We start from the raw sequence: 24,300 nt of genomic DNA on the forward strand, positions 1-24,300 counted from the left end.
TACTGAAAGCCTGAGGACGTTGTGGATAGTGTTGATCTCTGTCCAAGGATTTACTGATTCACCGTAATTGATTCACTGAGGGTCAAAAGGTCATTTGTTAACTGAGTGTGATGCGAAACTCAATTTTATTTGCTTATGATATATTATTTGGCTGGCGCTGTTTGAGTTCAGAGGCACCAAAAGTCATCTCTGTCTCTTAAATCATATTCCTCTGCTTTCCTTTGCACACCTCCACTGAGACACCATAAGCGAGTGTGGAGCATGTGACCAACTTATATGCTCACATGCTGAGTCAAGCTTGACTGCTGAGCTTTCCAACATCTCTGCCTGACTATTAGATAACAGAGGATTAGAAAAGCTAATATATGAGTAAAAATTCCAGCCACACCGGCAGGGGAAATCCGAAGAAAAAAAGTACTTATCGTTACATTAGCTGTAAGGAATCAATTGCCGCGGTGCATCAGCATGGCGATGTGTGTACAGCAACTACACTGAGGTACAGATCTCGTTACCTCGTCTGCTTTGCTGCTCCTCCGACTGTGTGACACTGAGTGAACCTGCCAAGGCAAAGGCTGGGACACCATGTAAGGTAAAGGGTCCTGTTGCCGTGCAAACCGTACCCCTATCTGAAAGAGAGAAGGAGGATGTGTGCGTCAAATGGTGAAGTATGGGTAACCTCATTGCTGTAGGCGTGAAGTCCTCATTTTCTTCGAAAAGCTGTCAGGTTTACTTATCAAAATAGAATTAAAAAACATTAAAATTTCAGTACAGTTTGTAGTCGGTCTCCTACTGAGGAGTTGGTGGTACGTGACATTTCGATGCTGAACTGGTAAATTTTTTTTCAGAAACATGAGCATTATATGTTTGGTAATAGGCAGAGAGAAATAAGAAAAAGGAATGATACAGATTAACAGTTCAGTTTAACATGACATTAATTATGTTTGGATGCTGTCGATATGAACCTGGTTTATATTTGACTCTGACAACCTGTTTTAACATCACCCGTATCACATTTTGATGCCGTCCATGTAAACTTGATTTATATTTGACACTAACAGCCTGCTGGGTGAGGAAACCGCAATGTTAAGGTGTGCAGTAAAAACACAGAGCACTTTACCCACCTGTGGATTTCTTCAAACTTTCTTCATAAATATAAATAATGTTTCATATTAGAAAAAATTTTAAATTAAACAGGACATAAGCATAACACACTTAAAAATGTTAAAACTAATTTCCCAAAATAATAATCAGTACAATTCTTAGTTCCATTCTTATTTCAGTTCTATCTATCCTTATAATAATCTTACCGATTCTACGACTCTGACCATCATGTACATGGCTGTAAGCATGGTGATCAACATCTTGACCACTGTTCCTTTAGTGTCTCTATTAATCCTTAATGTTCTCCTCGCTTTTTGATTGCTTTCCTCAGTCCTGCTGAGGGAAAAGATAAGTCCACACAGCAACAGCAATCAGGATTGCAACGAATGGGCTGCTCAGGGGAAGGACAATTGAACACACAGTGTTGAGTATGTCCACTCACACGGCTTTCTCGGGTACACGCAAACACGCACACACGCATACACACCCTTCATTCCCACAGTCTCTGACACACGAGGGTAAGACTGCTAAAGAGCTTTGCAGGACAGAAATAGAGAAGCAGTAATCTTTTCCTCATCACAACATTTATCCCTCAGGTGTGCTTCCACCTCTCCAGCAGCCGGGGCAGATCAGGTTTTATTCAGACATGTAGGATTAAAAAAAGAGAACAAACCTTACTGGTAGTTTGTTTTGCATATAAATTTATTCTCCTTCTAGTAAAAATGTCTTGCATGCTGATTATACAAGCCCATATGATTCAGGGAGAAGGCCCCAAACAGGCGGACATTTTGTCATAGTGGTCCTTTTTATAAGTTGTAACTAATGAAGTTAATAATGTTAATAAATCATTTATTTCAGCTTAATAGACCATTCATAAGCCATTACCAAGAACACATTTGGAGTGGCCTGGTTGTGAGAACTCCTTGTATTTATCCCTTTTATCTGGTAATAATGCTGTTATAAATGTTTGTAATTCATTAATAAAGGCTTCATAAATTGTTAGTAAATTGATTTTGGTCCTGACCCTCCTCAGCCCCAAAAGATAAGTGGTCCAAGCAATCAAAGGGATTTTTCACAACCTGGCAACCAGAAAGTTACTCTTCTTAATTGACTTTAGCCTTTAGTAAGTCATCTATTAAGAATAAAGAAAGCTATTATTACAACTTGTGCATTTTTAATAAATTGTCCCTTATTAGAAAGTACCTGCTTTCTTTTCTTAAGAATCAAGATCAAGATGGCTGATGATGCTTTAGATGTAAAAAGTATTAATCTGATAAATAAAAGCATTAAACTATTCTAATTATTATTAAGTCAAACTGCTCATCTCCTTTGTCATCTTGTAATTATGATCATGCGATTTATATGCACTTTCTAGATATTTTTTGTAGGCCCCCTCGCACTAATACTGGGAACATTTTGTCCATATAAGAAGGGGAGAAGGGTGAAAAATTAGAGAAAATGATTGCATCAGGTTTGAACCCACCTGCATTTACAAACTGAAAACCAGCATTTCCAGTTGAATCTAGTCTTTCTAAAACCCAAATAAAGGGCATAAAAAAATAAAATAATAAAAGAAGGAGATATGTTTGGGCAAATCGTGAAAGTTTTTTGCATTTGTAATCACTGTATGCCCATGATTTGTGTGTCTGTGTTTAATGGCTGGCTGCAAACCAAACTTCTTCTAGGATAATAAAGTGGAAATTGAAGTATAAGATATTGCATCTGGTATCAAGTACTCTCATTCACTTGAATTTGTCTTTCTGGAACAATTGTCCACTCTTATCCTGAGAGCCATCGGAATCTGCTCTAAGGTAATGAAATAAGCCAGACATCTTATTAATTAAGGTGGTCGGAGTAACACAATTATGTCACAGGGGTTTCTAAGAAAAAAATCTACAAGTTAAAGCAAGAATAAGCTTTCTATGAATAAAAGGGAGCATCATTACTCCAGCTATCTGTGGTAATCAGACAGACCTATATCTGAGAGATCATACATGACTAAGGGTTTGTGTGCGTCACTGTCTGGGGCCTCGCTTCTGACCCTTGTAGACCAATGATAATCCTTTGGACCGATACTTGCAAATACATTTCACTAATACATTGCGCTGTGAGTAGCTGATGCTGCCTGCTGTTATCACGTTTGAGTATCAAGATTGTCATCTAAAGAATTTTTACATAATCACTAATGTCATTTGTACACTTGTCTACGTGTTTCTTGATGTCTGCCGTGCCTCTGAGTGCATGTGACTGATGTTCATTTTGTACTTATGGGATCAGATAGAAGTGGAGGAATGTGTCTTATCACTGGACAGACAGGTATAAGAGCTCCACTGAGTGTCAGAGAGACAAAGCCATCTGGTTACAGATTGAATGTGAAGGATAGTCGTTTTTTGTTTTTTTTTACCAAGCAATTGTATGAGGACAAATAGGTAAGAACACTATGATTCTAGTTAAAAAAATATATGTTCTAAGCAGGGTTGAGGATAGCAGATTTAGTAAAGCAAAAAGCAGAGTATATTTCCAGTAGAAATATTCATTGAATATACGGTTTATATGAATTATGCAATACAGGTAATACTTTAAAGCAAAGAGTTACAAAGAAAGAATAACTCAGGAGCAATTACAGTAACAAACGTCTAACATGGGCCTGGCTCAGAATAACTCAGAATCAAGGACAATATTGTAAAATAGTCATAAACTGCTTAAGAACAGACTGCTAGATACTATGTTAATGAACAAGTGTATAATAATTAGTTCCTATCTTAGAATGTGGATACTAAACACTTTCTTAACGAATCCTCCCTGATGAACTCACAAAAACAAGAAAAATAATGATTACTTACTTACTTAACAAATTAATCAGTTAACTTTTAATTACTCTGGCTAACTAATTATTATCACTCACTTAGTGTTAATCTACCTGTAGTTCATGGATGACACAAGTGAAAACATTATCCAGATCACAACTATCTTATTATTCAGGTCCATATCCAGTACTCAAATACTGTACTTAAGAATAACTTTGAACTGCCCTTTCCAAAAATGTAAAAAGAGCCATTATTTAACAAAAAAAACAAAGATTACAAAGGGGTCCAAAAGATTAATATACGGTAGATCAATGTATCAGAACCGTTTTTCTTCTTTCTCTCCCTTTTATCATCTAACAAACCCTCAGATTTATCCGGATTAAACTACCAAAGTGTATATAAGTAGTTAAAACTAGCTCGACCTCGACCAACTACAACAGTAAAAAGCTAATCCTTGCTTCAGTGAAGTATTTTAGGGAAAAAAAAGGTGTGGACAAACCAGCTTCCACTGCACTTTACTGTACTTTAGGTTACAACATATTCTCATTTACTGTAAGTAGGACAATAGCGGTTTTCATATTTGCAGATACTGCATGATGTATTAATGGTTTTACGCCAAAGAAATGTGCAGGTACTTTTGACTGCTGCTTTTTGTATGCCAGTAATGTCACGGTATGTTAAACATTTTAATCACAGGGTTCCAGTCAACACTCCACACTATTATATGTGTGCCTGACCAGAGAAGAAAAGCTCATTCAATGCGGACACGAGAGACACTCAACAGGATTTATCATGTCAGTTAAGCTTCCTAAGAGGCTGAGCAGCAAGAAGAAAAGTATGTTTCTTTTTTGTTTCTTTTTTATGTTTCTTCTTTTTTTTTGGTTTAGAGGGGTTGTGAACAATCTTAGAAATATGTTTCATTTGGGGAAAAAAACAAACTTTTTTTCAACTTACCTGAATATGCTGTGGATTTTATATTGATATTTTGACAATGAGTGAGGGACTACTATTCTTAATGAAACTGTAGATGTCTTAATATCCAACCATTTCAAAAGATTTCCTTTTGTACTTTTTCCAAATGATATTGTTTAATAGATTAATACACAAGATTAACTGATAAAAACACCTCACAGGAATGCCTACAAACAGGAATCAATTGCAAAACATATGACTCTCTTATTCTTAGGTTGTTGCAGTAGAGTACCATTTGGAGATCTCGAACACCTTACTAACCCGAGCAGAAATGATTTGAGGAATCTGGCAGTGACAATTAATATATCTGTTTTTGCCCTATTTTGATTATCATTATCCAGACAAAAACAGTAGAGACACTGCTGAGGCAACCCAAGCCAACACAGACTGTAATATCCTGTGTCTGTGTTTCCCCCAAACCTCAGCTAATCTAAATATGTTTAGAATCTAAGACTCTGAATAGTTTGGCTAATGCTAAATGTGTGCACAAAAAACCATGACAAAAAAATAGTTTTGTAATGTTTCCCTCTTGGGAGGTCTATTTATACCATTAAGGAAGGCAGATATTAATTTGGGCTGACAACTACAGAGGCCTCCTTTGACCCCTCTGGCTTTGGAAACTAAATGAGATAAAACCTGCATGCCAGGAGGGATGTACTTGGATAAAAGCACAGCGCTACTGGATGATTTAATGTGTTTACTCATTAATTGATAATTGGTTTGGCAACACCAAGTGTATATTTGGATGTTAATGGCACCACGGGATTAAGGGAAACACTGCTGTTTTGTTTGCAGGTTTAGCCGAGACCTTGAACTCAAATGTAATGGCTAGTTAGCTACAGGGATAATGTACCTTTTCTGTTAATAAAAGTTAATAACAGCTGTTAACGCTCTCTGTTGTATATAACAGTTTATGTATAACAATAACAAATTAAAAGGAGAAGTATTAACACTTTGAATGAATTTTATGGCATTTCCCACTATTTCTTTAAAAAGCAAAGCCTCTTGTTATACTTAATTTAATTAGTCTGAGTTAAAAGCGGAAAACTACCTAGAGCGCAAATTAAGGATTCATAAGAACTCAGTAAAATCTTAAAATTTTTGAAGATGAAACTCATTTGTTTGTAATTCAGTTAAGGATTTTCCAAAGTATAACCCGAACATTTGTACCATTTCAAGCCAAATTAAAGAAATTCTTAGTTTTTTTCCCCCTGATCATATCAAATTAATGTCACACTTAAAATGGATTAAACTATATTAACATGTAAGATTAAAAATGTAGCTAATCCATGCTTACTCTGTACTTTTGACAATGAACAGTGCCCTGAGATAGCAGGTTACAACATATTCTCTTTTATTGTTAGTAAGACAATAGAAGTTTTCACATTTGCAGATACTGCAAGTTGTATTACTGGTTTAAGGCCAAACAAACCTGCAGGTACTTTTGACTTTGTTGTGCTGCCTTTTTTATGCCGGTAATGTTTATCTTACAAATTTAACCAGTATAACCAGGACATTTGTACCACTTCAAGCCATAATAAAGAAATTCTTTGTTTTTTCACTGATCATATAAAATTTAATTTTACACTTACCTGGATAAAAGTATATATTATCATACAAGATTAAAGAATGAAGCTAATACACAACCTAAAAGATTGCCTTGTTTTCAAACCAGAATCACCAAAGGACAATGCCCAGGCAGAGCTTCTACAGAAGCTGGGCCTGGAGGCCTTCAGGACTGCACCACTCGACCCAGCATCTATGCTAGACATCAGCACTTGGACTCTGGAGAACCAAGCTCCTCTAGAGCCCAAAGAATTGCCAAATGCTTTCCTCCAGCACCTTTGGCTGCTTAGCCAAGATGCCCGGAGTCCTTGTTTAAAATCTGATCTTCTGAACAATAGCAACAAATCACCCGAGGAGATAATCAATTGTTTTGGAGAAGAAAGCCAATATGCCATCAACCCCCTTGATCTAATTACAGCGGTCTTCATGTCTGCCAACACCTTCCTTCAGCAGGAGATGGTTATGCGCATGGTGCAATGCCAGTTTGCTGTGCCCCTGGTCCTGCCAAGCATTGATCCAGAAGAACCTAGTCGCTTCCTTCTTTGGCCTTTAAGAGGTGTTGTGAGCCAATGGAAGACTCCCTTTCTGGATAAAAACAGGAAAGTCCAAGAGGGGGATTTGGCCAGTACATACATGCCATTGGTTTCTTGTGTGAAGCTTGGTCACTGTGGTGTCTCCAAGTCACAGGTGCTCAACCACATTACAAGTGGACTCAAATCTTGCAATCAAACATTTCTCCACAGGGGGATGGTTGGAGGACAGCTACCCCGGAGACTCTCCAATGGCCTGGTAGAGGTTGGATGGTATCCACCCACTGGAGACACTGCCAGAGATAATTTCCCTGTCCCTGTCGTCATGTCTAACCTACGTGGTGATGCCAGCACACATGAGAAATGCCTCAGCCTTCTATGTCAAGCTTCATCGGCTTTGATTGTTTTCTGTGGGAATCTCGGGGAGAAAGACAAACAAGTTCTTGCTTCCTGCAAAGATATGGCAAGCAAGGTCATACTGATTGATGTTTCAGACACTGAGAAAAATAAGAACAATGTTCTGGGGTTTGTTGGTCTGAGCCTTGAAGAAGGCATGGGGTTACCCAAAGGGTCAGTGCTGCAAGGGAAAGCTTTAAATGAAGAGGAACTGGCTAATATGCTGTTTAACACCCTAAAAGATCTGTTACCAGATCTTAGACTTGTTACACTGGAGGTAGCAGCAAAATTAGCAGTGGAGCTAGGTCTTAATGTGGATGAAGGGGCAGTCTGTAAAAAGGCAATGGTCACAGCGGAAGAAGTATTGAAAGGTTTAGATGAGGGGTCTGCTCAATTTAGGGAGAGACAGCTTCCTTTGCAGGGGCCTCTGTGGAGCAGACTTGCTGACATAGAAAAGAAGGAGAGTAAACAGAGAAAAGAGGGAAAAGAAATCAACCCCCAACTACAAAAAGAAAAGAAAGACATCTTGGTCGAGTTGAGCAGCTACAAAATGACCCCAGCAATGAAGATTTTTACTGATGCGCTTTTCACAACAGATAGAATGGAGAGGACTTATTTCCTAAGTTGGATGAAGATGAGGCTTCAGCAGAAGCAAACTGAAAACCAAAACAGTCCACAAGATCTATTCACAAATCTGCAGACAGAAAAGAAAGATGGCATGCCTGAACATTCTGATGACTGCAAAAATGGAGCCAATGACAACCTAGAGGACAGTGACAGTTTTTGCACAGATTCAACTTTTGAAGAAGAGAAAAATGAAGGGCAGCCTGAAAATGGTGAACTGCAAGTTTTTGACCAACAGTTTGAAAATGAGCAAGAATTGGAGCATATTTTGCACAAGTCTGCAGATGAAGGCATTGAACCACAGTCCGAACAAAAAAATCTTGAGCCCAGACATGATCCAGTCACAGAGCTGCAGTTTTATATGATGTCGAATGAGAAAGTGATTCAAGGTGAAGAAATAATTGAGAACAAAGTAAGTTTTGAAGAGCAAATTTCAGATCCAGTCTTTCAGAACCAAAACTGTCATTTGGAGTCTGGAGACGGGAGCTGCCAAGAGAAACAGCAAGATGAACCAGAACTGACACTAGCAACGTCAGATTCGACTTCTCCTTTCAAACAAAAAACGTGCAAAGATGTTTTTCCACCTCAGATAGACTGGTGTTCTCAGCCTTTTGAACCTGATCCATCCTCGCTGGGGCTTGAGCACTTTTTGCGTGAGATGGGCCTAATTTTTGAGCTAACACACATCAACCCCGGAAGTGGGAGCCACAATGTTTTGCGCCTTCCCAGCTTAGCTGCAGACCTTCTTCTCTATGGGATTCCACTTGAACTAATGGATGGAGATGCCTCAAACATTCCCATCCACTGGCTGGGCTGTGTCTTTGCAGAGCTCAGACGCCGCCTACCTGAAGAACAATGCAGGACCCGAGTGCTGACAAGCCTTGGAGTACATCATGCAAGGAACGCTGAGGTTCTGTCAGCATTATTTGGGGTAAAATTCCCTGTAGAAAGGAAAAGATCCACTAAAGGGGTATACATGGTTGCCCTCTGTCTCCCAGATAACCTTAGAAAGGAAATGGAGTATGATTTTCTGTTTTTAATTGATGTAGAGGGTCTCTGCTCAATCTCCCAAGACAACAAAAGAAATGCCCAGATTCATGACAATGAGATGGCCACTGTTGCAACAGGATTGAGCGATGTTTTAATGCAAAATATCTCGTCAAATGCAAGTTATGAGTTTGAAACAGACTTCCCTGTCATAGTCAATGCACTGCTACGCATCAAAGAACACGGCTCCATGCCCAATTGCCAACTCTTGGTCCAGGACGAAGGAATAAACAGCTTATTACAGGCCTCACAGTTAAGACGTGTTTCTGAAACGCTTCAGACTGAGACTGGGTACAGAGGAACTAACAATTGTGATAAGCAATATACAAAGACCACAGGCAGTATGACCTGTGTCAAAGGACCTTGGTCCAATATGTCCCTCTCTGAACCAGTTGATACACAGTATACTAAGGCTATTTTAAAGCTTAAGAAAAACCTGTTTGAGGCGTTGAAGAAATGTGCAGCTAAGTCTGAAGCCACAGGTCTGCCAGAATTTATGATCCGTTTGTGTGCTGTTTGGGATGCAGTGAAAGCAGAATCATTCTCCATTGGTCTTCAAAATACTGACATGGCTTTAGCATTCTCTTTATTGTGCACAGAGCTTTCCCAGTTGGAGGACAGTTTCTTGGAGCACATGGAAAGCTGGCTAATGGGGGCAACACAGAAAATCTTTTCCACAAACGCCAACGATTTAGATGCTGCAAAACAAAATGGCCTTTTGAGTGAGTTGAAGGATGAAGCCAGAGAAGAGGTCAAAACAGAGGTGGACAAACTCAGGTCCAACGTAGAGGCCTATTTGATGAAAGAAGACCTTTTCAAAGTGAGCACTGAAAGATTCAGGCAAATTCTAATGAGCAATATCAGTTACCGCCAGGAGCGAGTAACTGAAGAGATAATACAAAGGTTGGAGACAGTCAAAGAGAGACATTGTTGTTCCACACAGCTGAAAAAATTTGAGACCTTACTAGAAAAAGAACAAGAGTCCACGCTACATGCACTAGTAGAGAACAGCAAGTCCACTAAAGGTCTCCTTCAGGATGCAAAACTAGAGGAGGAGTTTGAGAGTGTGTGGAGTATGACGTTGTCCAACTTTGACTTCAGGCATTCAGAGACAGATGATATAACTGTAAGAGTGACAGATATTCTGAGACGCAATCTAATCAGCCGTGGTCTACAGAAACACATGGAAAAAATTGAAGTCATCGGCCAAAACCAGACATCTAGCTTCCAAGTTTATGATGAGCACTTTGGATACCGCAGCAGATTAAAGCACATGTTTGAGGACAACAACAGACTACAGAGGCTAGAAGCTCAACAGATAGCATGCAGTGTGATGGAAGAATACAATCAGTTTGTAGCGGATAAATCTATCTTACCAGCAGATTTCTCTGACAGCTACATTACAGAAATGTTAGAAAATGTTGAAAAAGCTTTGAAGGAAAAACCTATGGAAATCAGATCAGCTTTTGAAGTGGATCTGAAAGTGTATCTCTGTAGCTCTGCATGCCAAGACTTCCAAAAACTACATGACCGCTATGCCAAGGACAGAGAGCTTTTGACTTGTATCACTGCAAACAGGAGTATGTACTTGGCAGAGTTTATGTACCAGTTCAGGAAGAGAGACCAATGTCAGAGGGTGGCCCAAGCTTTCACTTCCATGGTTATCAAACCTACAGTGTTGGACTATATCTATAGACCGCTGGGGATGCGTATCATAGAAGAGATCCGAGCAAAAGAACAGCAGTATCAGTCCCCACATGTCTTTAACCAGAGCTTGCTGGAAGAGCTGATAAAGGAAGACCACTTTGAAAGCTTCCTGGAGTACTTGCTTTCCTATGACAACTTCAGACTAAGGAAGATCCAGGAAACGGTGGTGGCTCACCTCTATGAATCAACCAACTTGGATAAATGGAGGCACCAGGGACTTGGAGAAATTGTAGGAAAGATTGCAGCAGCAGTGAGCCAAACAGTAGAAGGTACAAATGGAGTCCTGAGCGATACAAAGCCGCTGCTGGAAAAAGTGTGCCTCACATTAGAGAGAGATGGAGTTTTGGATGTCAGCAGGGCCTCTCTGGATGGACCACTCTTCAGTATCACCACAGAATGGGATCGCTTTGTCACATGTTTAATGGAGTTGCTGGCTGCAATGCGGTTGGACTTTGCCCAGGAGTTCTCCCAAAATGTGGATATCCCCCAACTTCTTAACTGCCTTCCAATTCAGCCCCAACACTCCCTATTCAACAGAGTGAGAGGCTGTGACAAGCAATGTCCTCTCTGCAGAGCCCCCTGTGAGGTGGAGGAAATGGGGCATGAGGTTCACAGGACTCTGCTCCACAGGCCTAAAGGCATGCTGCCTTATGACATATGTTCTGTGTCCTGTAGCAGTTGCCCTGAAAGCATGATCCAGGGTAACCCAGGCATGAATAAGGAAACACAGAATACATGTGTGGCAGGCAGGGACCTCCATTCCATCCACTCAGGCTGGAACATCTCCCCTGAGGACCCAAGCAGCCACACACCCAGTGCTTACTGGAGGTACTGTGTGGTTTATTTAGGCTTGAATATAATCATGCTAAATAGTAAAATGTTTCTGTCGCATATATTTATAACTATATAACTATATAACTATAACTTTACTTACATACTTACTTATTTATTTGTTTATTTGTTTGTTTATTTGTTTGGTCCAAAAGTCTTCCGGTGTGAAATGAGCTAAATATTTTTTTAATTTGCAGGTATGTGTTGGTGAGGTTCAATGACAAGTTTGCAAAGGAATATGAGAAGAAGCCAGCAAAAATTCCTGAGGAGTGGAAGGATATCACTGAGGAAGACGCTTTATGTAGTCTGAAGGAAGCTTTCCTCATTAGACAGTGCTGATATAAGGACTGTCCTGTGCTGTGTGCTGTCTTTATAATAATACACATGACATTTTATTGTTCAAGTTCAGGGCTGATCTTGGTATAGTAGTCTTACTATCACCAGTGATGTTTTTATAGGTGATGATGGACAGAAAATTAATCATATGAACCATTCTTTCAAAACTCTGATGATGATAACTGACTTGTTTTTGTTATTTGCCTTTTCTTTTTATCATTCCCTTCATAAGACAGTGTAATTTCTGTAAAAAGTTAATTTTAAAATATATTAGAAATGTTGATCCCTTATTATCTCACTCTACTGCTTCCTGATCTGACAAACAATATGAAAAAAAATGTGATATTAAAATAGAAATTGTTAATCTTTTATACCTTTGTTATTTAAAAAGGAATGTGAATTTATTGGGATTTAGAGAGGAGCAGAAATATAAAATACTTCAAATAACTTGTCTTCAGCAGTAATTTACAGTATGTCTACTCCATTTGTTCTGTGTACTAGACTAACTAGAGTATATCCACACCTGTTAGGCTTTGTTTTATAGGCAGACATATGTCGTAGGTTATGCTGCTACACTTTCACTCCAAAGATGTTACAATATTTAAGTGAAAAATGAGTTATAAAAACAACTACTACTGTGCAACATTTGTATTCCTTCTTTGCTTCATTTGAATACTCATTGTCACACCTGGTAAAATTAGTCTCACATTTTATACCACAGCAGGTTGTAATAGGCTTTAGGTATTCTGCAGATTGTCCTTTCAAATAATATATTCTGTATTTAAAATCTATCTTTCTTGCCAGCAAAGCTGAGACTATTATCACATTGCAGGATAAGCGTGGACTTTCTGCCATATCACCATCAAACTTTCTTGAAGTATTTCATCTTTTGTAATGGCAGCATGCAAAATTTAGCAAACATGATATGTCTCTGAATTACTTTCTCATCCAAACACTTATCATGGTAAAGGTTACACATTTTAATTCTTCTACTATGAGCAGAGAAATGATCCCCAAATATGCTTCTTCAATGTGACTGTCCTTCACTGTGGAACTGAGCAATGAAGTTTGCATGTCCCTGTTTGGCCAATCAGGACATTTAAATAGCCTTTACCTGGACCCTACTCAGCATCAATGAAATGACAGAAAAGAATGAATGAAGTAAAGGGAAAAGTCAAATGATCAAATCCACAAGAGGGCAATGCAGGATGGAGGAATCCCTTATAGCTCAACACTGAGATGTAAGAATCACTGGTTTGTATATGTGTGCTTAACCTGACCTGTTCTTCCTTACTATAAACTGTCTTAATGCATTCATCCATCCATCCATTCACTTGTTTATCTGTCCATCTATACCACTTGCAGATGGCTTTTTGTACAGTAAATGTTGCTATTAAAGCTGTGGCTTCAGCCTGCAGTCACTAAATTTTGTGTTGTTTCAAATATATTCTCAAATGTGTGGGAAGTGGTCATATTTTTCTCTTTTGTAAAGCCTGGCCACTGAGATTTAACAGCTGGTCTTAGGTCATCCTAGAGGACCTTGGAGTCCCAACTCATGTTTAATTAGTAGGTTTACATGCCCTGAGTCACTTCTCCTCAGCACGTTAAGCCACTGTATTTCAGGCAACGTCTACTTGCCACTTTATCTTTATGCCACACTTTTTTCGAAAAATTACAAGTTCCTTATACTGTATTTAGAGCTTTACAGTACAATACTTGGCATGTTTTAAAAAGTGCCTTCTATTTTCCTCCTCCAATTCTTTTATGTCAATATTGCATTCATCCTATATAACTTACATGAATCCAAGTACAGCTGTTATTTATTTTCATCATCCCCTAACCCTAATCCTAATTTCTAGATTTTGGTTTTTTTCATTATGTCTGTTGGAGACAACAATGGATGTACAGTTAAACTTGATTCATTTCCCAAATACCACGGTTAACATCACATCACTGCACTAACATTGCAGTAGCTTCATCTTTTACTACAGTTGTATACTGACAAACATGAAAGGTCAGTCACATTCATACTGTAAAAACAGACTGGCATATCCTCATACACAAAAAAATACACCCCCTCGACACACACCTACACAAAAACATCCTAGCTTTGATCTCCAATTCTTAGTCAAATGAAATCAGCACAGGATTTTCCCACAGAAACAACTCTGACTGGATTATATACAGTACAGACAAAATTAAGTCAAGGCAACAAAGGTTGATATTTGGTGGTTGCTGTTTGTTGAGAAAAAAATCGTTATTCACAGCAGCATGCCACAAGTAGCAGATTTACTGGCCAGCATGAGGATAAATTTAATCCATTGTACCTGGGAGATCGATTAAGCCCACTGCTCTGTATGTTGCCAAGACAAACCCAGAAGAAGCCAAACAAAACTGGAATTTAAATGTTCCCTAATAGACATGTCATATCTATCATGGTCAATAAGGATGAAGGAATAAATATCTGTCAGTCGAGAGTCATTACTGGTGACAGCCAGGCACAAGATGCAGCTGTTGAGCTCGTAGGACTTGTAACTATCCCTTACTATAATCAGTATGAAGACAGAGCATTGACAACAGTTATGATTTGCTCCAGGATACTTGCTAGTTGCTGTAGAACCTGATAATGTCTCCAGGTGTAGTGCCCTTGGGAAATACTGGTTTTTCAGCCAGTAAGGATGTGCCTTAGAGTTGCCAGCTCTTTTCAGAGTGGGCATGGTGGATCTCCTTCACTCCACTAGTTTAAGTTCTTGGGAGTGCGAAGCAAATCATTGGTGGCTCTGATGATGAAGCTAATTCTGCCTCCTTCCATTTCCCTTCCTGGGAGTTTCTAATGCTCCAGGTTCCCCCCTGTTGTCATGTTCTCTCCAGCTTATCGACTTTGGTGATGGGAATCTCATAGACTGTCAGAGGCCACATCAGGTGTGGAAGCAGACTAAACTGCAGGCACCAAAGTTTCAGCTTGCCAGGGAGTAAGGTCTTGTCTATTGCTGACCAGACCTTTGATGGTTTTTTTTCCCTAATTTGGACACTCTGGTCTGTGTCTTTGAGCTGAAGCTGTCCTTGAGTTCCTCACAACTTTACTGTCCTTACTCCATCTTGGAGGGCTTTCAACCAGCTGATGTTCTGGTTGAGGCATGGGTGGCATATATGAAAGTTTGAGTGATCCGGATTTTTCTTTTGTGAAGAGTCCTCTCACAAATCTAAAGAGATCCTGGTAGAAAGATGTTTGTACCCCTCTCCTTCTTCTTGGGTCAAATTCTGAGATTTTCTGCCCTCTGCACTGTTGCTGGGTGATCTTTTATGTCTTGTTGTAGGAGGTTGATGACCTTTATCTCCTCCAGTGATGCCTTCCTCCACTCTTTCTTTAAGGCCCTTTTCCCCACCAAGACATTCGATTTCATGTGGCCTTCTAGACTTGAGAGGGGGTGTTTGTACCAAACCTTTCTATCCTGTAGGTGTTCTTGATGGCCCCGCCCATGAAGAACTTTACTCAGGTTTGACTGTTGTCCACCCATGTTTGTTTCTGGCCTTCAGCCTCTTCAGCCACTTCGGCCACTGAGGTATTGCTGCTAAGAAGATTTTGAGTTGTGTCTATCCTAACTTAACCTTTCTCTCAAGAGACAAGGGTCATCGCGATGTCTGGGAATCAATCCCTTGAAGTTTTAAAGCTCAATTCTAGAAACATAAATAAACAATGAGTTAAAACAACAAAAGATGCAAACTGCTGCTAAAACTATTCTATTTTATTTCAAATGGTAGTCTGTTGGTACTTTGACTTGCGGTCTGCAAAATGTTTCAGCCACAAATGTCTACAGGTAAAGTGAGGCTAAATTGGGAGAAGGTGCAGACATCACCATGACATAGACATACACATCTTCAACACATAAACACAGGATGTACACATAAAAACACATAGATAACGGAGATGGAACAGAGTGTATACTATGCATAAAGCAAATGATCTCTATCTAATCTTTAATTTGTCGGGACTGTGACAGTCTGCTGTGAAGTACCCTGAGAATGAATCATCTCAAGAGTAAAGACGACGGAAAAAAAACACTTCCATTGATTTATCATTTGCATTTATGATTTATGATTTTAACTGCTGACCAAATGGTTAAAAACTATTTCTGGTCCTCTTTTTTTTTTTTGTAACAAAGAGCTATATAGTAATGCTTTTAAACTATACAGTTTATAAGTTATGGGAACTTGCCGGTGGATTTTCATACCCAATTAAAATGAAGGGAAACCAATGGCTGCCTGAAAGGTAGAAAAAACGAATTCAAAAACATTTTTCTGGAAAATTGTCAGCGGCAATGTAAAGTGTACACGGTTGTATATTAGAGGTGCAAAATGTACAGAAACACTTACGTGAGTCTGTACATATAAACAATATATAATGCATTTACTATAATAAAAAACAAATCAATAGACAGTCGGATAGAGCAACTAGTAGCACTATGAGTCACTAAACTGTGGGGGAAACTGGTGAGTGATAGTGTTTCACCAAATAGATTTAAAAAAAAAAAGTTAAAGAGCTCCATGAAGTCCAGCTGTGATAGGCTATAGCCTATGTGTCAAACATGGACACTTTCCATAATTTTCTGCAGCAAGACATACATGTAAAATGTCAGGACATATATCTGCAATATCAGATTATTTTAAATTGGAAAATGACAGAAAACCTTTAGCGCCTGCTATGCCCGAGTGTCATGAGGCAGTAACAGCTCCTTTCAACATGGCTAATATGATAGACGTTCTTTGTTGAGGCCAAGTGTCCTGTAAACCAGAGATCTCCCAGACAGCCGCTGTCATGCCGGACAAGAATAAAGATCAGCAAATAGTGCCTAGGCTAACAAAAGCATTTGAAACAGCAGAAGTTCTCATACACAATCTAACAGTCTCCTGCTAAATTAGTCTGGCAAGTCACCACTCAGTCTGTCCCTAGTTGGCTCCAGCAATGATTTGTTGGACAAAAATGAGTAGCGGGCAGCAGCATTCATTTATAGTAGATAAGCTATCAGAGAATGTAATGACGGGCAAACATTCCCATTTGGGAATTATTCACAAACATGTTTACTTTAGCCACCGTCAAGAAAATTTGTGTGTCATGAATAATGGTAAATGGGGCATAGAAGAATTTCTTATGTAACTTTAATTCAAAATTGTACAGTAATTCTGTGAAACTGGCATTGGTGGAAGATCCTGTCTCACTCTGTCTGCTGCTGTCGAAAAATTTAGCAAGGTCTAGCACCCGCAGAAGTTGCTGGTGTTTGAACCTAATATGGTTACACACTTTGAAAACTGCAAGCTATTTTACCCACAGCGGAACTCCTGAAAGTGTGTCTGCTATTTAGATTGAATGTGCAAATCATGTTAAAAAGACCTAGACAATAGGCCTATGTTTGTACTGCTCTTCTGCAAATATTTTTGTCATACTTACCACAAGTGGTGAGGAGCCACAATATTAATGAATCAGCCATTCTGCATCATATTTGTGGTTTTTCTGAGGAAAAAATGTTTTAAAAAAACAGATGAATGTAAAAGTATATTTCAGAGGGCAAGGAAGGGCAGACGAGCCTTGGATTTTCACATCACTAGGTTGCTTTAACGATGAGGCTGGCATCCACGCATGAAATCCCGATAAACTTACACAGTATATAGCTGTTGTATAAAGCTCACCTGTAACTACAAATTGTTACATCTTTTAAATATTTCTCTGTTTGTTGTCTTCTCCCTGTCTTTAAAAACCTACGGTCTCACACACGTTATTTTATGGAAGCCTATCTGGACTATATTATATCAGCAACTGCTACTTACCAATTAGGAATTGCCTGTCAAATTGGGGTAACTCCTTGTACTGATAGTGCTAGCAGTGGAAGCAGGTAGGAATACCATTGGTTATGTCACCACTGGGTGAATTTTGCTGCTCCAAGGTCTCTGCAGCCTCTCCAACGAGCAGCACTAGAGACTTGCCGTCACTCAATGGCTGCGAAAGTCAGGTTCCAGTAGGTAGCCTGCGGTGTCCCACCTACAGAGAATGACTGATGTCCTAACTGAAGACAGGCATTGGTGAGAGGACTGACAGACTGCATTTTCATTTTCATTTTTACACCAAAGGAGAGTGGTGAGACGTAAATGTAAATGCAATAGACTGGGGGGTATTGTTTCACTTAATGCATTTGAATATTTTCCACTGTAGAGCAGGTTAAGTCTTTGAAAATGAACTGTCAAATTTCATTTTCAGGGAGTGCTCTGGTACCTGACTGGTTACAGTCCATGTCACATAACCGCAACATCTGTTGTTTGATTCTGGCCGGGGACTATTATTGCACATCACAGCCCATCTCTCTCCCCAAAGCAAAGGCAAAAAATGCCATTAAAAAAAAAAGACATTTTCATTTTCATTTTCAAATTGTTAGAAAATTGTATTTTCATTTTCAATTTGACAGCTAAAGAGTGTGGTGACATGTGAGTGTAAATACGATAGACTGCGGGTGCTGTTTTGCTTATTGTGTTTGAATATTGTGCACTGTAGAGCAGGATAAATCGTTGAAAATGAAATGTCAAATGCCATTTTCATTTTCATTTACAAATAGTTAGAAAACTCTAATTGTAATTGTGAGTTGAATATTGTTTGCATAAATGGAAAATCAGGTTACATTGTTTATATTGCATTTAAATTTTTTAATTTAAATTAACATTTGAATATTTTCCACTGTACAGCTTGGTATAACTTTGAAAATTAAATGTCTAACAGCTTTTCATTTTGCAAATTGCAAATTGGCTTATTGCATTTTCATTTTCATTTTTACTCAAATAATACATACATGTCGGGAAATATAATGCTATTGCGGAATTACATTTTCAATTTTACAGATTCATTTTAATATAGTGCCCCATAGGCTTCTGCCCTTTTTTATGTCTTTATTATCTTATTATTTTCAATCACGTCTTCTGAATACTTATCCTCTGTTTCCACACTACACTAAAAGCATCATCCCTCAGCTCACACTTCAACCACTAATCCTCTTAACATGGTCACGTCATTTCTCTCTCTGCCTCATCTCCTTCCCTGCTTCAATTTCTATGGCATTTCCTTCCTAGAGTGTGGCTCATGTACATACAGACATATGGAGGTCAGTGCCAAGATGGGATGTGAAGCCAAACTAATCTACTATGACTATTTGTTGCTAAAGGTCTGCTTAAAGGGCACCGCATCAAAGTCAGGCAGACTGTGACATTTAGCAAGACAGACTGCGCTGTTACACCCTCCAAACATCAGAGTTCAGTGATAATCAAAATCAAAATAAAAAATTCAACATACTGTGAAATAACCTGGTTTTGTAATTCAACTGTAAATGTAGAAAGTGAAAGAGGTAGCTTCTCACATCTCCTCAGATTGGGTTCCTTGGAAGGGCTGTATTGGAACCACTGTACTAAATACTTTATAGAGTATTTAAAACTAGCTCCACCTTGACAAGCTTAAGCAGTAAATTGCTTCTAATGCTCTGATACATCATTATTAAAAATCTAATAATGTAATCTACAAAAATACATCAGTTACAAGGAACCATTTTCCTGCAGAACGATTTCTTTTTTATAAATTTTGCACATAATACTTCTAAACTGATAATACTTCTGAACTTTTACTGAAGTAAGAATTTTAATGGAGTATTTTTCTATTGATGCATTGGTACTTTCGCTTAAGTATATGGTCTGAATACTAATACCACTCCTCTACCACTACAGCTCTGTATGAATTTTAAAAAGTTGCCTGGTACAGCAGTGAATTATGGCTGCTGTGTTTGTGGGTGTCAGTAACAGTTTCAGTGTTTTTTTACATTAATGTATTGCTACTTTTACTTAAACAGTTTTTTTTGGCTGGATTGCAATAGCGGGGCCAGCGCCATAAACGAAAATGTCCCTGACTGAGTGAGTGAGAGCTGAAGTTACACCATTGGTCTGTTGGAAGAGTGTTGGAGTTTCCCTATTCGCCATTGCTCTTTCAAAATAAATTGGCGCAAACGGAATCTATCGCGTCATTCGGGGGCATTTACTGGCAGTGTTTCCAATTTAGCGCCTTTTTTGCTGGTTTTACCATCTTTTTACACTTCAGTGACTTTTCTTTACAAAAGCACCTGGTGAAAATTCTAGTGACTTTTTGGACAAACCTTAATTACTTTCCATAGAAGACAGTCACCAGTATTGCCTCGCAAGCATGAGGTCGGGTTTTTCCCTCCAGAGGCACACCGGTCTATGATGTCTCATTCTACTAACATAGACGTGAATGACCTTCTAACTTTCTCCTTTAGTGATCATTTTACAAGTAAATGTAGCTGAAATCCCTGCACAGCCATTATCTTTAATTTATGTTTATGGTGATGTTATCAGATGACATTGCAGTTAAAAAAATCAGGGTTTCAGCAGTATCAGAGCAGCAGCTTGGAAACGGCTTGGAAGTGACTGCTGCTTAACATATAGACTTAATGGCCTTCGTTTCAGTCACTATTTCATACTTGTTCCATTGTTTGACAACAGAAACAGAAAAATATGTAAAAGAGAACAGCTTTATTTTGATCTTGGCTGTATGAAAATATGTGAGCGCAGATAGAAGGAGAGAAGCAAACAGATAAAGGGGCGGTCCAGCCACATACTAGGTTTTTACCTGGTCTTGTTTCCCCTTTTTTCTCACCACCTGAGGGCAGCAGTTTGTGAATAAAACAGTGAAATATCATTACTTTTGAAGTTAATGTGGTAACTTGCTAGCAAACGGTTGCATATGTACACATCCAGCAGTTATCATTCATTTGGAGTCAAGTTTCTCACTAAATGTGGAATGTAAGTCCGTTATTCACTCTCCTTTAGCTCTTCTTTAAGTCTAACAACGGCTCATTAGGTGCTAAATCCACCATGTTCACCAACTTGTCCCTAACTTTGTCTGTCTGCAATTTGGTAGTCTTACATAGCCAGACCACATCTCCACAGCGCTGTGTCAGCGCTGGTGAATGGTCTGGCTATACTCATTATCATTCTGTTAAAGGCGGAAAAATTCTTTGGCTTGTTTGTATTTCTTTAAACCAGTCACAATTGTCTTGGGCGGCACTAAGCCCAGGATGCAGCGACACAGTCACTGCAAAACAGTGTCGGGGGTGAATTGTTTTGGTGGAACAACACAACTGTACTGTGTTGGTGAATTTTAAAACCATGAATGATTGGTGCAGCACTGATTGATAGCTGCCGCGAGTGTTCTGCTGATGTGTTATCTACTTTTACCCACAAAACTATCTCCAGTTGGGAAGTTGTAGACACACACTTTCACAGCTACAAGAGTCTAGATCACCCAAAGCCAAAATCATTATAAAGATTTGTAAAGTTTGCTGTATACACACAGAGAGAGACACTTGCATGCTCAACCAATTAATATACAGTACTTCTAAGAAAAAAAAGAATTGCAGTAATTTCACAGACAGTCAATTCAGTCAGTTACACAGATAGCAGTGACACACCGATAACAAAGTTAAAAGAATGTCGACTTATGCCCAATACATCATACATCAGCAACTATAATAATTATTAAGTCGAGGGTTGCAGTCATTAGTTTAGAACATAATGAATAAACACATTTATCAAGCATCTAACATTTAGGGGTTAGTAAAGACAAAAATTATAGTTGGTTGAAGGATAAATTGTTTGACCATTTGGTACTCGTCACAACCAAACCTGTATTCATGTACCTTTGATTTTATGTCTTTATTTTTACATCTTTTATACCTCTGCCTATTCAGCCCCCTTTTTTTTTTTTTTGCCAGCCTTCCACGGTGGATAGACAAACCAATCAAACATTCAGTTTTCTTTCTGGCTGCTAAAGAAAGAAATACAGCAATCCATAGCTACTGCATTCCCCTATCCATTTTTTTTACCCAGCATTTTTTGTTTTTTTTATTTATGCTCAGAGCTCTCATGGGTTTGTCAGGATAGCGTGTTCTATTGAGTGGTCCATCTTGTATTGAATTGGAGCCTCCAAATGATTTGTTGTGAAATGGGTGGAAAGAACCTGTGGAGCAGATTTCTTTGCTCAAGTGCCAGATCTTCATCACGCCATCAACAATGGTGATAAGAAGTAGCCTTTACTAGAGAGAGAGGGAAAGAGAGAGAGATATGAAGGAATAGCTGAGAGGAAGAACAACAGCCTGAACATTATGACATTATGATTATGATGATATGATGCTACTTTCATTGTAGCTGGTGTCGATGTTAAAGCTGGGGGTTCCTCTGAGAGGGCACTAGATTAAAAAGGGCAGTACAAAGATAAATTAGTAGTGGAGTGAAAATACATGTCATTACAAGTGCTGCCTGGTATAAAAAGACTCACAGCTTCACACGTGTGTGATAATGTTTTTGTCTTCCTCAGTTGTATGTACCTTGCCCATTTGTGTATGCATCTGCAATTTTTTTCTTCTTTTCTGGTTCAATAACTGGACATTGTCATCTTCATTCCTACCTAGAAGACAAAGCAGTAAATATGATCCTGTCTCTTTTTCACACAGTTGCTCATTTTCTCCCTCATACCTCTTCAGGTGTGGGAGAATCTGAAGAGTATTGAAGCTTTCATACAGCAAATAAAGCATAACCAATAGGTTGCCCTCTCTCCCAAGGGCAAATTATTGGTTGCTGCACAGGTGTTCACAGCATGTCAGCAGGGATACATGCAAAAGTGTGTTTTTTTGTGTATACATGTGAAGCGCGAGTGTCTGTGGCTGCAGACAAAATAAGGGGAATAGGTGGGAGGAGGCACAGATTATGAAGATTTGAGGGAGAGCGGTTATGTGAGTTCCTTTTCTTTCTCCCTGCCTCTGTCACTCTCACTCAGTGCTGAGTGAGACTTCACCGTCCCTGTGCCTGACTCCAAATATTACAATAGGCTTCTATAAAAGCTGCAGGAAAGCATATCTAACTAGAGATTTATGATGTGTAACTGGAAAGAAAGACTACAAAGAAAAGGAGAAGAACACAAGCTCATTTGCTGAACTGAAGAGACACGGAGATTTTCTCAGTATCCCCAATTTTGAACATCTGCACAGGTAAGATAAGATTCACTGCATGCATTGACATTTACAGATTCACACAAGTAAGGGCACACACAAAAACAGAGCACCAACATTCATCCACAAATGTTCAAATGTCAAATGCGCTTTATTTTTTTTCATTACTCCATTAGAGAAGCACAATTTAATGTAAATTGTAATTGGAATAATGATCTAATTACAACTTTTATTTGAAATCAATTAGCATTTCAGGTCGCTGATGCACAAAAATGATCTTTTTACATTTTATAATCACCATACATGGCCTGGACGAAATAATGTAATGCCTGATGGAAAAGGACTTTAATGCTGAAATAAGTTAATCACAATTTAAAACCCAGCTGTAAGAGTGGCCCAAATTTGGATGAATGCCAATTAGGAGTATTTGTCGGCCTTGAAGGAGGTCTGGCAATCAGCAATTCGAGATGTGAGTTTTCAAAGGAGCATTAGCTCGACAGCAGAGCACCAAAGCATCTGTGACCAAAGTACGGGTGCATTATTCTGATCAGTCCTGAAATCCAGCGATAAAATGCTATATATAGAAATTACATGGGTTGTGTAACGTACATTCATTTGCTTATGTGTGAAAATACGGTACAGTTGTGTTTTTAGCCTTATACAGAATGATTACAGACACTTTCATACAAATTTTAAACATCTTTACTATTTATGTTTCTCTAGCCCGCGGGGATGTTTAGTACTTTATGTACATTTATGTGCATACATATATTAGAAGTATGAGGTCCTACTTTATTTAGGCAGTAATCATGTAAGATACAAAATATTTTCATAATTGCACATTTTACAACATATAGGACTTTTTAATGAATAATTCATTTTAAATGTTTTATTGGAAATCTTGACAGAATAGACGCAAAATATAGAAAAATGAACCAGTGCAGTGTCTCTCATGAATGAATTTACACTCAATTTACCCTAATTTTTTTTCTAAGGACATGCAGCAGAATATGAGTCATTTTTTTGCTCATTCCTCTTGTGTTTCATCTAATTTTAAAACAGTAACATAAAATTTTGTTGTTGCATGTGTGTCAATATCATGTATCCTGCCAAAAGCAAGATTACAAGTTATTCAGATTTGGTTTTTTTTGCATGTCTTAGCCCATTAACTGCACAGGATGTAATTTAAATATAAAATCAAGGAAAAACATTGAGAATTTTTCAGGCACTCTGCCTGGCACTAAGCATCTGTGTGCGTCCCGTCAGCATAAATGAAGGCAAAAAGGAAGGGCGATGCACTGCCTGATTTGCAGGGATAAAAGCTGAATAGCACTG

At 38.7% G+C, this 24,300-nt stretch overlaps 2 protein-coding genes across 2 annotated transcripts in view; one reads left to right on the forward strand and one right to left on the reverse strand.

Moving 5' to 3' along the window:
• Window positions 1–24,300, reverse strand: part of gpr184 (G protein-coupled receptor 184) — a 52,280-nt gene that overhangs the window by 1,622 nt on the left and 26,358 nt on the right. Inside the window, exon 3 of the mRNA XM_040131168.1 lies at window positions 513–626. Within this exon, the coding sequence (XP_039987102.1) occupies window positions 513–584 (72 nt within the window). The 5' untranslated portion in view covers window positions 585–626. The remainder of the gene's footprint in view (window positions 1–512; window positions 627–24,300) is intronic.
• On the forward strand, window positions 4,701–11,939 carry si:dkey-202l22.6 (interferon-induced very large GTPase 1). Its single transcript, XM_040131165.1, has 4 exons — window positions 4,701–4,743; window positions 6,556–8,272; window positions 8,483–11,578; window positions 11,779–11,939. The coding sequence occupies exons 1-4, from the start codon at window positions 4,701–4,703 to the stop codon at window positions 11,918–11,920; spliced, it is 4,998 nt and encodes a 1,665-aa protein (XP_039987099.1). The 3' UTR covers window positions 11,921–11,939.

This window comes from Xiphias gladius, chromosome 7 (assembly GCF_016859285.1).
Source record: "Xiphias gladius isolate SHS-SW01 ecotype Sanya breed wild chromosome 7, ASM1685928v1, whole genome shotgun sequence".
NCBI classification, from domain to species: domain Eukaryota; kingdom Metazoa; phylum Chordata; class Actinopteri; order Istiophoriformes; family Xiphiidae; genus Xiphias; species Xiphias gladius.

Excerpts from the sequence above, each read along its gene's own strand:
- si:dkey-202l22.6 (XM_040131165.1), top strand. The coding sequence starts at position 4,701 with ATGTCAGTTAAGCTTCCTAAGAGGCTGAGCAGCAAGAAGAAAA. Across the intron at positions 4,744-6,555 it reads GCTGAGCAGCAAGAAGAAAA|AATCACCAAAGGACAATGCC; the intron begins GTATGTTTCTTT and ends TTTTCAAACCAG. Across the intron at positions 8,273-8,482 it reads TTGGAGCATATTTTGCACAA|CTGCCAAGAGAAACAGCAAG; the intron begins GTCTGCAGATGA and ends TGGAGACGGGAG.